General features: G+C 48.0%; 1 protein-coding gene across 2 annotated transcripts in view; it reads right to left on the bottom strand.

Moving 5' to 3' along the window:
- The window catches only part of alk (ALK receptor tyrosine kinase), a 254,508-nt gene extending 242,167 nt beyond the window's left edge, over window positions 1–12,341 (bottom strand). For both annotated transcript variants that reach the window (XM_069199140.1, XM_069199141.1), the window contains exon 1: window positions 10,868–12,341. In XM_069199140.1, coding sequence (XP_069055241.1) covers window positions 10,868–11,612 — 745 coding nt within the window. In that variant the 5' untranslated portion in view covers window positions 11,613–12,341. The remainder of the gene's footprint in view (window positions 1–10,867) is intronic.
- Between the last annotated feature and the right edge of the window lie 625 nt (window positions 12,342–12,966).

Here is a 12,966-nt window from a genome sequence, read left to right as displayed (position 1 = left end):
AGTAATACAATTAAAATATTGTTACGTGCACAAATGATGGTACTGATGGTACACCCCTTACTTTCCCAATCTTGTGAGCTTGACAGCATCGCCCCACAAAGTTAGACCTTTATTGATAATCTAGTGAAACCACACTCACAGCTACTCTGTTACAATTGCTCAATGCACAAGGAGGGCATCATTTAGAATAGTGTGTACAATGTCGGTCGCTTTGCTATGGAAAATAAACTGCTTCTCACTTCAGAGAAGAGCAGCCAGATACTGTACAGCCCTAGGCTCAAGGCTTAAGAAATATCGTAGATGTTTCCTTAGATCTTAAAATTCAGAACTGGTGGCAAAGCTTTACTTATTGGGTTGTGGGAGTGTGGTACAAGCTATCTAGCCATGCTGTTGAAGAGGATACCCTGGTTTTTCTCGAGAAAGAGCTGGATAAGATCCTGAGGTCAATCATCTCCAAACTACCAAACAGGCTGGCTGGACTGAACGGCTCCTCTTGCTTAAGTTCCTGTGCTGGATAAGCCACATTTATTTACTGAGGGCACCACATTTAGTCCACTATAATAAGCCAGAGGTTACAGTGTCAGTGTCATTGTGCTTAAGGATTTCAGGACAGGGTGAGGCAGGGCTGGATTTTAAAGAGATGCCTGAATCGGAAGAAATGTCCATGCAAACTGTGCACTAGATCTGTGCTTAACTTATCTTATGACCTGCACAAGCCACCGTAGTGATAGCAAAAACCTTCATACAAGTTACACTTGTGTCTAAATTGGGCTTCTGTTCCTTGCTGGTAGATCACACTATAATCAGTGTGATTGGAACATCCAGCAACAATCATCACTCGAACAGCTGATCCGGTCTGAAGGGGGAAGATCTTAGTGCATCAGTGTACTAATACTAAAAACACTGGAAAGCAGAGTAAAACCACCAAACACATGAATAAGAAATGGTGTTGTTTGACAGAAGGCCAAGATCAAGTCAAATTCTAATCTCATAAATACTACCTGGCTGCCCACATCTTTTCTAGAACTCCTCCCTTCACTCCCTCTTCCCCAACTTCACCCTTGCAGCTGCCTCCCTGGTTCATTCTTTGTTTGTAAATGAGGAGGGAGGAACTATCATTTAGCTAGGTGAGCTCACACTAAAGTGTTAAAAACTCTATACCCCTATATACTCAATGGCTTGTTTCAGAGTAATGAGACTTTAACCAAACTACTGAAAAGTATATTATGGGGAGAAAAAAACAGAAACCAACACTTTTTGGAGCAGTCGGGTCATGGAGTACTGCTGTGGATCTGAAAAATAGTGAATTGCCTGGAACAGGAGGCAGATGGCGTTCACACACTTCCCACTGTGTCAGGTTCAGCGAAACCCTCATTTATTGTCATTTATGATTCTGCACGTCTTTTCCACAGTCTGTCTCAACCCAGACATCTCTGCCCAGTGAAGGCAAATCAACAATTGGCAATCGCTGCTAGCGGGGCTAGCCCTGGGTAATTGCTGGGATTAATTGCCAGCTACTTTTCTAATCTAAGCTTTGAAAACATCTTGCTGACAACATTACTAGAAATGTCTGCCAATTCAAGACTCCCCTACCAGGGGAAGTAAATAGAAACACAGATGAGAGCTTTGCATAATGATTACAGTAACTGCATGACACATACCATTATCCTCGTGGACCTCCGCAGCATGATGTTATAAGAAGCACTGTTTGCTACTGTCTCAGGCACCCGTTTCCCCGAGCCTGAGCTACACTGCGCACAGGGCCATGCTCTTGTCATCCCTGGGGGGGTGATGTCACTTTCACAGTCTCCTACGCCACAGCCACCACCCGCTGGCCAAGCATAAGCCTGCCCTGAGACTGAGCGCTGTCTGAGTGCACGCCCAGTACGACTGGAGACTGGAGACTGGAGACCGATCATGCGAGGAAAGTGGGAAGAAGAAGATTCTGGGAAGAAAGAAACTAGGAAAGAAGAATATTCCCTTCAGCTTGGTGAACAGCTGCTTAGCCCGTTGCCTGTAGCATTGACCTCTGAGTTTCACATAGCCTGTTATAAAATGGATCACAGTGAACATACACCCACAGCCTTGGCCGCTCACTCCCCTCGCCACTCTGTGTGCAGATGCGTGCTTCCTGTTCTCTTTTTTTTGATGGCTTAGACACTATTCATTAACAATAAAACTCTCGACTACTGTACATAAAAACACACAGTGTTTCCTGTTCCCTGCTATCCTTGTGTTTGGACACTGGTTTAGTGGGCTATTCCTGCAGCCACCTATGGGCGCTGGTTCTTGGTTATTATTTACCACGGTGCTGCATCAATGAGCGCACTGCCAGGAGGAATTCCAGTGGCTACCTGCCAAGTACAAAGGGCAGCGTGTTGCACTGAATTGACTTTGAGAGTCCAAAGCAATAAGCAGTTAACAACTGAGAGTAATGCAGCTCCTGTTCCACTGGGAGAGCCTGAGCATCGCTGTGACGTCCTCTTGAAGCACAGTGCCCCTGCCTCCGGGCTCCTGGGGCGGGCCGGCGCTCAGTGTTTCCTTCAAAACAAATGGCCCTGTCGATGATTTCAAGCTGCAGGAAAGGGAATATCCACTCCAGCTCCCGTTTAATACTTCCGCGATTTAATTGGCTTGCCCATCTCAGGCTGGTACCCATCAGGCAATCTGCATCTCTCCGAGTCTGGACCCCAGCACTGATCATACCCCCACGCTGAGCAGGAATGAGAACTGCCTCTGCAACCCTGCAATCGACTGAGCAACGCTCCCGAAGATCAGCGCTCAGGACCGAAGTTCTGGGGATCAGGAGTGTGCAGCAGAGGCCACTACATTATCAGAACAAACACACACACAGTTCAGCCCCCCCTGAACCAACCCACCCCAGACAGGTCCGCACACCACATGAACTCTCCCCACCTAACAATCCCTGCTCTATTAACAGGTGCATGCATAATGCTCCCTGCAGCTCTTTCAGGGCCCATCGATTTTGCCATTAACACCTGACTGATACAAGGTTTAAATGTCAACAGCCATTGATCGCCCATCCCTGGTCCCCTGGTGCATGTGTGCTACTGCTAATGTTATTCCCTGTCTCCCTCGCTGGCTGCTCCTCGGCCATCTCTGGACCACAGCCAGCGGGGAGCTCTGAGCCCATCTCCATCCGGGGAAAGGCAACAGGTCCGATTCAACGTCAGACGCTTTGTCCCCCCCACCATCTGCGTTTTGGATCTAAAAGCCTCTCACACTATAAAGTCAGCGACACGGAGTCCAAAAGTATTGTGACAAAAAAGGAAAATGACTGTTATTTATGCTTTGATCATAGTTTTGCAAAACACTCTGTGTTCAACTCAGTGATTTCAGGGTTCCATGGGAGTCACTGGGACACATTGACCTAAAGACACACTGAGCCTCCAGGACCAGGACTGGACACCCTGCAGACACACTGACCCCCCAGGACTGGACACCCTGCAGACACACTGACCCCCCAGGACTGGACACCCTGCAGACACACTGACCCTCCAGGACCAGGACTGGAGACCCTGCAGACACACTGACCCTCCAGGACTGGACACCCTGCAGACACACTGACCCTCCAGGACCAGGACTGGACACCCTGCAGACACACTGACCCTCCAGGACTGGACACCCTGCAGACACACTGACCCTCCAGGACCAGGACTGGACTGCTTTACACCATACGGTGTCGTGGGAAGCCAGTGCCTACCCAGCAAGCAACGAGGCAGCAAGCAACAAGGCAGGGCACACCCTGGGTGGGGCGCCAGTCCATCGCAGGGCAAGTGCAAGCCAATCACACATGGGGACAATTTGAAGGCCTCAGTAAAGGCTGAGGGGGGAAATGGACACCGGGATAACTCCCTTCTCTTTTTGAGAAATGCCCGGGGATCTTTAATGACCACTGAGAGTCAGGACCTCGGTTTAACGTCTCATCCGAAAGACGGCACCCACTACAGTATAGAGTCCCCGCCACTGTACTGGGGCCTTAGGACCCACCAGCCCCCTGCTGGTCCCACTTACACCTCTTCCAGCAGCAACCTTAGCTTCCCAGGAGGTCTCCCATCCAGGTACTGACCAGGCTCACACCTGCTGAGCTTCAGTGGGCTGCCAGCTGTGAGCTGCAGGGTGATGTAGCTGTTGGCCGTAATCTGTGTGATTTTACTTAAATAAAAATGAAATAGCTGATTTCTTCCAACATGGCCATTGTAGGTGAAGCACTTGAACCAGACAGAAGGTAATACTATCCAGGCAAAAGACATTTCCTAGCTGAACTAGCAGACACCTGAGCTTTGTCCACAAAGCTTAAGTGTTCTCTCATGGTTTTGCTGAACACCTGTTCCCTGAGAGAGAGCTGACGCAGGTGAGGAATCTTTACCTGCAGGGTGTAAACAGGTACAATTGCACTCATTATCACAGGTTCGTGAATCCAGCACAGCTGAGGCACCTGGAAAATATCCTAAAAAACTTCCAGCCTTGTAAGACGAGGGCAACAAAAACAAAATCCCTTTTAGCAAGATGAGGCCACCTTGAAATACTTGCTTGTTCCACAAGTCACCACAACTCTACTGGATTTTAAATTTTTCGGCGATCAAACAATACATCCCTCTGATGCGTGGGCAACTCTGAGATTTATTTATTTTTTTAATTCTTTTCACTTATGCAATGCTCCTGCTGCTGGTATTTGCTCTCTGCTTAGAAAGGGAAATGCTCAAATATAGATAATTGACTGGAAATGTAATAATAGTAATAAAAAACAGAATGGCTGCCACAGCAGCACTCTTGGATATGAAGCACATCGTAAACACTGCAGACTCATTTCCCGAGCTCTGGAACAGCCAAGCTGTCAATCTGCAGTGTGAAATTGTGTCTGTATGATAGATATTAGCAAACATTCGACTTCTGAATGAAGTCCGAATTCCTGCCTTGAACGCTGTGTGGCAATGAAAATGCGGGAAACAAATTGGAACCAAGCCTGAGGCCTTTCCACCGACAAGCAGGAAGATGAAGACAGAACAGCTGCTCTGAAGGGCCACATGCAACCGCAGTCACTTTAAAAAAAGAGTTTACAGGGAGACCTTAGTAACAGCTGTCGAGAAGCGGAATCCCAAATGAATTGGGGCCGCAGAGGAGAGACAGATCGCTGCAGTGTTCTTCTCCTCCTCTAGGGGGCAGAGTTCTCGGAGTAGGCCTGGTTACTGCAGCAGGGCAGTGCTCAGGTGAGCCCCACAGACCATGACCCAGCATGTCCACTTCTTTCCTGGGCCTCTCTAGTGCACATTCTGTGTGACAATCATACAGCACACTCCAGGGCTTAAGGGAGTGTCCTACATTGACAGCCTGAAGAAACTGAGTCTCTTTAGTCTTGAACACAGAAGACTGTGAGGAGACCTGATACAAGTATTAAGGGACTGTCCTACACTGACAGGCTGAAGGAACTGAGCCTCTTTAGTCTTGAACAGAGAAGACTGTGAGGAGACTGATACAAATATTAAGGGACTGTCCTACACTGACAGGCTGAAGGAACGGAGTCTTTTTAGTCTTGAACAGAGATGACTGTGAGGAGACCTGATACAAGTTTTGAAGTTTCTCAGACAAAAGTCAACAGTTAAACAAAAGTTAAACCAGAGGGTTACTTCAGAATGAACAGTGAAAGAGGAACCATAGGACGGAAGTGGAAATTGTGTGAAAATGCATTTAAAATGGAGAACAGGATGCCGTTCTTTACCCAAAGAGTTGCAGGAGTCTGCAACAGACCGTCCAGCCACATTCAGGCTGAAATGGATTCAGTTCTTACCATAGTCATCTGTTAGGAAATAGAATACATCAGATGCAAAATCTGATATATTTTGCATCACGAAATCTACCAAAGCACTGAAGTATTCCTAATGTCTATTGAGGACTATAATGTTCCTGACCGACCCGAACCATTCTCCTCTAATGCGCTAAGCCTGCATTGTGCACTGCAGGTGCATTTAGTGATAAAAAAATTCTCCAACAACACATGATTAGCAATGTGTGATAACCTAGCAAAGCTTCTATCAGAGCTAACATTTGTGTCAGGCACTTCTGTCGGAAAGAAGGTCACTGCTGTTTTATTAGTTTTGCCTTCTGAGCAAGAGCCCTGATAAGAGATAGGGAGAGCAAACAGGAGAGTCCAGCAGGCGGAATGAGCCCAGCGACAAGTCAGACAGGCAGCTCAGGCCAAGCGCATTATTAATCACTCCCTGCGCTCTCCTGCTCTGCCTCCACTGAGGCTGCAGCAGTTTGCCCTTCAAGAAAAAGGTACAGCAGAGCCCTGGCAGCTTCCAGCACCAGATAACATCGCAGCACAAGAAATGAACAGAAGAAAGGTTACAAAGGAGGGGAGCCTTTCAGCCCAACTGGCCGGCCTGGGAGTTAGTAGTTAATTGATCCCAGGATCTCATCCAGCTGTGTCTTCAGAGAAACCAGGGTATCAGCCTCAGCCACTTGGCTGGGCAGCTTGTTCCACACCCCCACAACCCTTTGTGTAGAGAAATGAGTGCTGTTCACAATTATAAATGCACATGTGCAGAATATATGTGTGCATGCATATCCGTCTGTGCTTCTGTCCAAAACACAGTGTGTATAACAGGAGAACTAACATAGGATTTGGACTTCCCTGTGTTTCCAAAAAAGTTAACTGAAAGCAAGACTTTGTGCAGCAATTCAGCTGTGTAAATAAACATCTGCAATCAACTGGCTGTGTGTCACACTTTGCAGACTGTGTTCCACTTTGATTCTTTGGTTTAAAGAAAGGGCAGTTAGCTGTCGTAAGAGTATAGGTTGAAATTTCTAAAATATGCAAAACATTTTCTAAGATACAGTTTTCAGTTTGCTTTTATATGTGCTTTTTTCACTTTTCTGCCTGGGACGTCTGCAGATTGGTTAAGTATTAAAATGGAACACTCTGTAAGAAAGGAAATTAATTAGCAAGCTGATAATGAATGTCATCACCTCACCCCACTCAGGAAACCAATTTAATAAATATGCCTGAAACGGACAGACAGAAAAACAATGCACATTTGTTAGGGATATAAAATCCAAATACAGTTTCAATGTGTCTCATCTTGATATTTAATCATGGAATCAAGTGTAAAAACCTACTGATACATTAGAGTATCCAGTCTGGATTAGTGAAAAGATGCTCTCAGCCCCAGAAAGACAATACACACTGGCCAGGGTGAGAGACAGTAAGAGAACAGACCCTGACGAAGTACAGGCTCTGTGACCACAATCTGGACACAAAAACTGGATACAGGCAGACCTGGCTGCCCAGAGAGGACAGACTCAGTGACCACAGCCTGGACAGAGAAACTGGACACAGACCTGGCTGCCCAGAAAGGGCAGGCTGTGCTCCCACTGCCAGGAGGAGCAGAGACACTTTCTGCACAGTGGAATCGCTCCACGATCAGTTAAACACTCTTCCCTTAAATAACCAATCAAATTCCAGAGTTCCCACACCTGCCAGTCTCCACAAGGGAAGAAACTCATATAAACATGTTAAATATTAGAGCTGCAGCCCAGTGTGTGATCTTCTGTCACAGCCTGGGGGACAGTGAGACTGTCTAATAATAAGCTTGTGTGATTGTCTTGAACGTTTGCAAATGCTCACTAATTGTTATGGCTTTAACAAAGCTGTAAGTCACCAGTCACACCGGTGAAACTCTTTAGAGTCTGAATTTGAGTTCAGACACTGAACCTGCGACAGGGCCAATTACCACCCAGGAGAGAGTTGCTCAGGTCCACTGCTGAAGTCCTGCATTGTACAGGAGCCTTCAGAAGCTCCAGCCCTCAGATCTGTGTCCTAATTAGACCATCAGAGGCCACCTGATTCCTTCCTGTCTCTCTGTGAGTGTACTGTAACCCTCTTAACCTCTACTGTGCGTGACATTTTACTTTAAGAAAATCCTTAATAGGTTAATGAATAGCTTTTTATCCCAGTCTCTTAGACGTAGATGATTTAAATTTAAGCTTCGGAAGATTCAGGTCTCTGTCCCTGAGAAAAGAAAATAAACTGCCAAACTGTTCCCCTTGAGCCAATACTTCATGGCGAGCTGTTAGGAGCTGAAGGAGACTGTGCCCGTCCTTCCTGAAACTCGCCCACTGACACAGTTTTATTCACATTACACCTTTTAATAACAACATCCTAGTGGGCACATCTGAGATCTGTAAACTCAAGGGTACTCACTTTCAGTCCTGAAAATGCTTTGTGTTCCATCCACCTGAACTCTCTTTTAATTACTATGACTTTTTTCTTGCATAAATGGAACAGCAGAGGTTTGTTTTTTTCACAAGTCTTAAGCTGTTGATTAAGGAGCCCTTTTAATCATATTAGGCCAGTAAATCCTCAGATCTCTCCCTCTACAGCCACAGTCTTTGGGGGAAACAGAGAAAATAGTTGAACTGCTACAATTAAGTGAATATATTTTAAAATATTACTGCTCTTTAATTAAAAGCTCAGCTGAGCCTCAAGACTTGTGGCCAGGAAGTGGGAACTACAATGTGGTCCTCAAGTAGCTCTGCTGTTGATTAAGTAACCTGTGATGGACACACGCTGAGCAGCTCTGCTGTTGATTGAGTACCCTGTGATGGACATACTGTAGACCCAGCAGCTCTGCTGTTGATTAACCACCCTGTGATGGACAGACACCCAACAGCTCTGCTGTTGATTAAGCACCCCATGTTGTCCCACTGCAGACCTTGTACAGTATTTGTCTTCGAGCTGGCCCTGACCACTCTGCCCTCCAGACATTTCCCTCCTAGCAGGGGTGACATGATGGGCAAATCTGGCTGCGTATCAGCTCTTAACTTTTCCTTCTGATTCAGTATCACATGAAAGGGTAGCAGCTTTGCAGAGTGAGCCAAGCTGAGATCAAGAAAACCCATTTCACTAGTGTGTGGAGTGGAGTTTGACTCAGAAACATGAAAGAGCAAACTGAAAACAAATCTGATCGTTTTCACACAACCTGAGCTTTCCAAAAGGGCTTAAAACATTGATCAAGAAGCCACAATACCCCCTATGTAGTACTATACACAGTATATAAAAAAGATCCTCGCATTTATATAGCACCTTTCCATATAAAACTCCTCATGTAGAAATCATTCTATAGAAAAAGATTCTTCCTAAAGGATGCCAAAGAGCCTCACATACAGGAGGAGACCCACATCACAGTGCAGCCCCACCTGGGAGACACACAGAGACCCCACTGTGCACTAATTAGAGAAGGCTCACATAATTAGGAATTAGGCCCACATTATTTTAAACACATGCATGGGTATCTGTCTTTCCAAGTGAGCCATCACAGTAGAAAATCGTTTGGATAACAGGAAAAAGACATCCATTTTTTTTTTACTGTGATGTACTAGAAATATGAAAAATGATAAGATACTAATAGAAGCAGAAATATGAAAAGAGCTAAAGAGCCAACACAAATTGCTCCTGAATCCACTTATTTGTATTAAATAAGACGTCCTTGAGAACAGAGAAATCTCACATATCTGATAGGTGACATTTGCCGAACAGTAATTACAGTCATCGGCTCTGGTAAGAGTTTACTGCAGCGGTGATTGACAATGCCTCGCGTCTGTGATTTTAAAGAATTCTCCTGCAGTAACTGTGCACCACTTAAGTGGAAATAATGCGCTGCTTTTCCTGTCACAGAGAATCCAGGAAGATCATTTCTGTACCCAAAGGAGCTTCAATATTATAGTGTGTGCTTCCAATTATGCACCGAACAAAACCTCTGAGAAGCTAAAATATACCAAACTTCTCTTCAGTTGTGTCAACACCATGCCTTGTATTTAGAATATGTACAGTATGCAATGGCAGAACCCACAGTGAAAGATTCGAGAGTTATAAGGAAACAGCTCCAAAGGCCCGGTGTTTCAGACAACAGTGGTTCTCCATAACTTCTGAAGGCAACTTCAGGCTATATATTAGCCAAGCCTAGGCAGCACTAAATCCACCCGATTGATCACCTACACTAGTCCACTGGACAGGGACAGCGTCCCAGGAAACTCTGAGAAGCAACAGCTTCTCAAGGCTGTTAAGGCAAGATAAGCGACCAGCGCAGGTGAGCTATTGTCCTTGTCACTGCAGGGCCTGCTCCCCCAACTTTGAATTCCAGTGTTACACCCCGGTCTGCAAATTCTCAGCTACCCTCCCAGAGGGGCCCCAGCAGCGACGGCCGGGAAATAATTTCAGAAGAGTCTGCAGCAACAGCGATCGCTATTAGCGCAACTCGCGTCTTGAAATGAGGCGATTAAGAAAGGACATCGCGAAGCGATTTCGTTAAAAATGACTATTTCCCACTTCCTAACACTGGGTGTGTGTGTCTCTTTTCTTTTGTTTTTTTTTTTTACCCCAGGACAGGGATGTGATTGTATTACCATTTTCAAATCACAATGATAACGTGTCGCAGGTGCGGAGACAGCGAGGGCCGTGCATTCCCACAAACTGAGGTTACAGTGCCACCACTCTGCCTAACACACATGTGAGCAAAAGGGCTCGGAACGAGAGGTGGGAATATAGACTAAAACAGGAAATCTCGTCTCCGACAGCACGTTCCCAGATACAGCCGCTCTTATCCCTGAACGTGGCGCGTCAGGACAGTGTTACCAGCCGAGTTTCCAAAACACTCCTTTTCCGTGAGCGCAGAATACCCCACAAACACATACAAAGGTATGTACCCTCCTGGGGGTGAGCCGTTAGTTTGGAAAGCGGTCCTGCCTGACTTCACTCTGTGCGGCTCCACACACGCCGGCAGCCCCGCGTCCAGACCCGGAGCCGTGCGCTCCGCAGAGACCGGCCGGCGGCGCGGTACGCTCTTACCTCGGGAGGCGATCTGAAGAATGAGGCGGGGATCCGCCGCCCTGATAGCGGCAGAGTAGCTCTCCTCTCTGCCCGGAATCTGCGCTCTCCGCTCGGGCATGAGTCGGACCCTTAGCCTGCCCCCTTCGGCCCCCAGCCACCACTCCAACATCCGGCTCAGGTCCATTTCCAGGGGGACCGACGGGCCGTCCTCTTCGGCTCGAAGCCCGCCGCAGCCCGCCCGCACCACCTTCTCGCCGATCTCTATGACGACTTGGTTCGATTTCCGGCTGACTTTGCTGAGTCCCAGGTTCAGCACCCTGGACAGCGGCCGCCGGCGTGTGTAGGGCAGCTGCCCGGGGTCTGAGGAGTTGTCCGCCTGCGTCTCGGCGCTCTCCGGCGCCCTCAACTTGGAGTCGAGGAAGCTGGAGACGGTTTTCTGCAAGGGAGCGCAGTGCAGCCGCAAGTTGGAGCGCACGGTGTAGCACACGTCGTGCTCCAGACACTCGCCGTTCAGCGGGCGCTTTATCAACTCAGACAGGTAGGTCCGGAAGAGAGACGGGATGGCAAAATCCACGGACAGGGTTTTCCTCTTGAGTCTGGAGAAGTAGGTCTGGTTGTTGTCCCTTTTGCCGCCGGCTTCCCCGCTGCTATGGATGAGGACGGGGCTGAGGGGGGCTCCCGTTGAGGTCTTCAAGAGGGAGCATCGCGGTTCACTCAGAAAAACGGCTGTCAGGAGAAAGAAATACAGTCCCTTCCTCGTCATGGTATCGAGTTGAGATTCCGCTTTGATTTTCCCCCTCTCTCTCTCTCTTCTCCTCTCCTTCCCTCTCACACAAAGACAGCGAGAAAGCCAAGCCGAGATCGGGGAGCAGGCAGGGAGCGCGGATTCTTATTCCTGCTGTGTGTTTGTTTTTTATTGTCTTTGGCTCACTTTCGTGTCGCCGGTAGCGCTGACTGCGGCCACGCTCCCTTTCCGACGGCGGGCAACTTGCATCCTTCTTGCTGGAAGTTCTGACCCCCGCCGCGTGCCGCGCGTGCCCCTGCTATCGATCCGCTCGTGGCAACGCGCTGCTTGATATGCTCGCCCAGTCCCTCCTCGCGCCCGTCAGTGGCTCCTCGTGTCAGCCTCGCTGCGCCGTAGTAGAAAATTAACAAGTCGTTTAGTCAGCGTGTGGAAGTCGAGCCTCGGAGCCCTCATGATCCGAAAGCGGGTGTCTGCCAGCCACCCCTGCACACACACACACACAGAAAGACACACGCAGTGCCGAGCGCGCTACGGCAGCCCTCTGCGCGTTATTTCACGTAATAATGGAATGCACCTCTTCACGGAGTCGCAGGAAGCTCGCCTTGAAAGTTATGTTCCTTACATTTGCATCAGCCGTCTAAACACCGATCTATTTCTCTATCGATTAATCGATGGATCGCGTTGTTAACTCCAGATCTCATTTGCATCTCATCAAAGATCTGCTTAGCATTCACACCTCCCCGTGTTGTTTTACACGACATCTCTTGTCGACACCTCTTGATTGCGTGGAGCCCATTGATTCCTTATTGTCACTATCGTTTCTTATGAGTTACCTGAACGCCACATAGTGCACAGACGTACACTATGTGAGTGTTCGTGTACTGGCCGCCCTGTTTCCATTCACACAATTTTCGCTGTGCCCCTTCCACACTTAAAATACTACCCCTCTGATACCACACCCTCTTTCAATCGCCTCTGACGTCATTACCAGCCCGCCAGCAGTCAGACGCGAGGGTAAATTCTACTACAGCCTTCAGAGGCTTCTTGAACCTTTCCCGGGCGCGGTGGGGCGCGATACCACGTGAGGTCTGCGCACGACTCAGTGATTCGGTTTTCACTCACACTGGTTAATGGTACCAGAGGTTTCCCAGTTGAGTCACAGCTAAGTTCCAGATGGCGTCATTCTTCCCAATTCAGAATAAGAGCGAACTACCCCCCCAAATGACAAGCACACAGACTTGAAAACAACCAGCCCCTGTGTCCCAGGAGCTCAGACGGGTTCTGCCTCAGAGAAAGAGCGGTGAGCGGGGAAACTGAATTTATTCACAACCCCTCTTTCTGGACACGGCTGTGGCCGTGAAGCAGGCGCGGA

This window comes from Lepisosteus oculatus, chromosome 2 (assembly GCF_040954835.1).
Source record: "Lepisosteus oculatus isolate fLepOcu1 chromosome 2, fLepOcu1.hap2, whole genome shotgun sequence".
Taxonomy (NCBI): domain Eukaryota; kingdom Metazoa; phylum Chordata; class Actinopteri; order Semionotiformes; family Lepisosteidae; genus Lepisosteus; species Lepisosteus oculatus.
Note: the sequence above shows the minus strand (reverse complement) of the source record. Positions and strands in the feature narration are given on the sequence as shown.